A 2,422-nucleotide genomic window follows, 5' to 3' on the forward strand; every position below is an offset into this window, starting at 1 on the left:
AAACCTGACCGAAGTTGAAGGCTATATTGACTCTGACTATGCCTGAAATACGGAAAATCAGAAGTTGACATCAGGCTATGTTTTCACCTATGGCGGCACGCCATATCATGGAGGTTGAAGCTGCAAGAATGCACGGACCTATCTAATACAGAGGCCGAGTACATAGCAACATGAGAGGCAATGAAGGAAGCAATATGGTTGCACCGTCTGTCAGCCAACTTCTCAGCAACAAGTCGAATCAGCCACCCACCACTGACCATCTATTCTGACTCATAGAGCACAACACACCTCATTCGAAACCCAATCTATCACGCAAAGACGAAACACACATGAGGTGTGGTATCATGACAGCCGAGAGCTTGTAACAGAGAACAAACTCAAAGTTTGAAAGATCAGGCCAGCTATATCACAACAATCCAATCACCCATTTGCTGCATTTTCTGCTGCAGCTTTCCTATCAAGTTGTGGATGCATTCATATGGTGGGGAATAAGAGATATGATTAATGAATTCCGGAAGAAGAAATTGAAACTTCGGCCGATCACATATCTAAGTGGATCTCAAATATCCATCTCAAAGCTACCCACTGGGTATATTTGGAGCCCTCACTTAGTACCAAAACCGAAAGGTCGAACATTTTTAATCATGAAAAGCATTTGCTATGATTATTTATGCATACTTTTATTGATATTCACGTAATTTTGTTGCAAAAATCAGACTGGGGACCCCAAATTGATGTGGTGGGATTCTGTTTCTTGAACCTTTCCCAAGATTATAAACCGCCAGAATCACTTGTGACCTTTTTAGCTGCTGGACCTCCCCCAATTTATGTTGGATTTGGAAGTTTGGTATTGTTTTAACTCCCAGTTTGGAATGTTTACCTATTATTTGTATGGTTTGGTGCATTCTTTGTACGAAACCCTATAAAGCTCTCATTTGGCAATCCTTTTCTTGTACAGCCTGTCGAAAATCCTGAAGGCATGACAGAGATTATTGTTCAAGCTTTATCAGAAACCTCTCAGAGGGGAATTATTGACAAATGACCATCCATTACATACCCATGAACATTTATAAGGCATGCATTTCTTACCCCATTGTTAAAGAGTCTCTTGCATGAAGATTCTCATCAAAGACCATGACCAACGTGAACATTGTCGATTGCTTAACGAAGCCACTCCCAAAACAATGCTTTGGAGCACTAAGGAAAAAGATGGGACTAATACAAGCGACCAAGTCGAAGAGTGCGGAGCAAGGAGCAGAAGGTAAGTCGACCCAACCGATTCAGACTAACCAATCCAAATGAGTAGCCAAATCAAGCTAGATACCGATTCTACCTCTGCCCACTTGGCTATACGCTGATTGACTTGTAATTATAACTTTAGATTTTTATTGTAATCTAGGTTTACAGGGGAGATAACCCCATACAATTATATGTAGAAAGAGTAGTCTTTTACAAGGGAGTTTATTGGCATAAAAGGCCGACTCCTTGCACTTTGTATCTAAGTGTGAACACGTCCAAATACTTAGTGCTTAGTATACAAGCTCTAACCTAACACTGTAACATTGACCTCTTCTTGTATCATCTTTGAGAGTGTAAGAGTTACAGAATAACGAGAGCTTCCATTAGAGCTTGAATTGTGTCTACGTTTCCAACATTTCTTCTATCATACTCTGTGTGTTGTTTGTTGTGCATATAACCGACAAGTCCGCACATACTTTTGCATACATATCGAACACCATATTTCCATCAATGGATCGGTTGGTATCCACATCAGCCGACATGTCCGAATCAATATAACCTTATGTCGAGAAGCAAGTTTAACATGGGTCGAATCGGCTGAACAAGCTGAGAGCCGGATCGGATTGGTGGACCAAATCGGAGAGCAGGATCGAAGAACTGGTAGGCTGTTAGAGGCCTACGATCCTAGCTTAGTACATAGGCATATTTTTGGGAGTTAGTGTCTGTTGCTCAATTATGAGCATTGAAGTACATGTCAGTACTTCTATCAATCCTTTTAAGGACTTGTATAAAAGTGCTCTCTGAGCACATTTGCATGTACAAAGTATTATTTTGAATATGAGTTTTCTCTGTTCTGCTCTCTCAATCTCCCCCACGTACTCACTCACTCTCTCAACATTGTTTCTCTGTGTTTATTGTTCTTTGTTGCTCTCCGGCTGAGCCGGTAGTGTTTGTGTAGCTTCCACAGACTATTCTTTTCATGGTATTAGACTGCGAGGGTTGAGAATCCTCTGCTACCGACCAACACTCAAACACAGACAAACCTTAACGCCCGGTTGAGAACAGAAAAGAAGAAGAAAATGGACAAAGGAATGACAAGCTCATTTCTGACGGAGAAGCTCAATCGGAGCAACTATGCATATTGGTCTTGCAAGATGCACTAGTCTCTTCTTGGACACGGATA

At 41.2% G+C, this 2,422-nt stretch overlaps 1 protein-coding gene across 1 annotated transcript; it reads left to right on the forward strand.

The window, feature by feature from the left end:
* Nucleotides 1–438: 438 nt before the first annotated feature.
* On the forward strand, nucleotides 439–1,042 carry LOC147854040 (sterol 3-beta-glucosyltransferase UGT80A2-like). Its single transcript, XM_087331964.1, has 3 exons — nucleotides 439–627; nucleotides 717–847; nucleotides 959–1,042. The coding sequence occupies exons 1-3, from the start codon at nucleotides 498–500 to the stop codon at nucleotides 1,040–1,042; spliced, it is 345 nt and encodes a 114-aa protein (XP_087188090.1). The 5' UTR covers nucleotides 439–497.
* Nucleotides 1,043–2,422: the final 1,380 nt, after the last annotated feature.

This window comes from Azolla caroliniana, unplaced genomic scaffold, assembly GCF_043228905.1.
Source record: "Azolla caroliniana isolate FFs.n. ecotype wild unplaced genomic scaffold, voAzoCaro1.0.p SCAF_16, whole genome shotgun sequence".
Classification (NCBI taxonomy): domain Eukaryota; kingdom Viridiplantae; phylum Streptophyta; class Polypodiopsida; order Salviniales; family Salviniaceae; genus Azolla; species Azolla caroliniana.

What these genes read in the sequence shown, in the direction of transcription:
- LOC147854040 (XM_087331964.1), top strand. Translation starts at nt 498, where the DNA reads ATGATTAATGAATTCCGGAAGAAGAAATTGAAACTTCGGCCGATCACA. An exon ending in CTTAGTACCAAAACCGAAAG is followed by an intron (nt 628 to 716) that starts GTCGAACATTTT and finishes TGCAAAAATCAG; the next exon opens with ACTGGGGACCCCAAATTGAT. An exon ending in ATGTTGGATTTGGAAGTTTG is followed by an intron (nt 848 to 958) that starts GTATTGTTTTAA and finishes TTTCTTGTACAG; the next exon opens with CCTGTCGAAAATCCTGAAGG.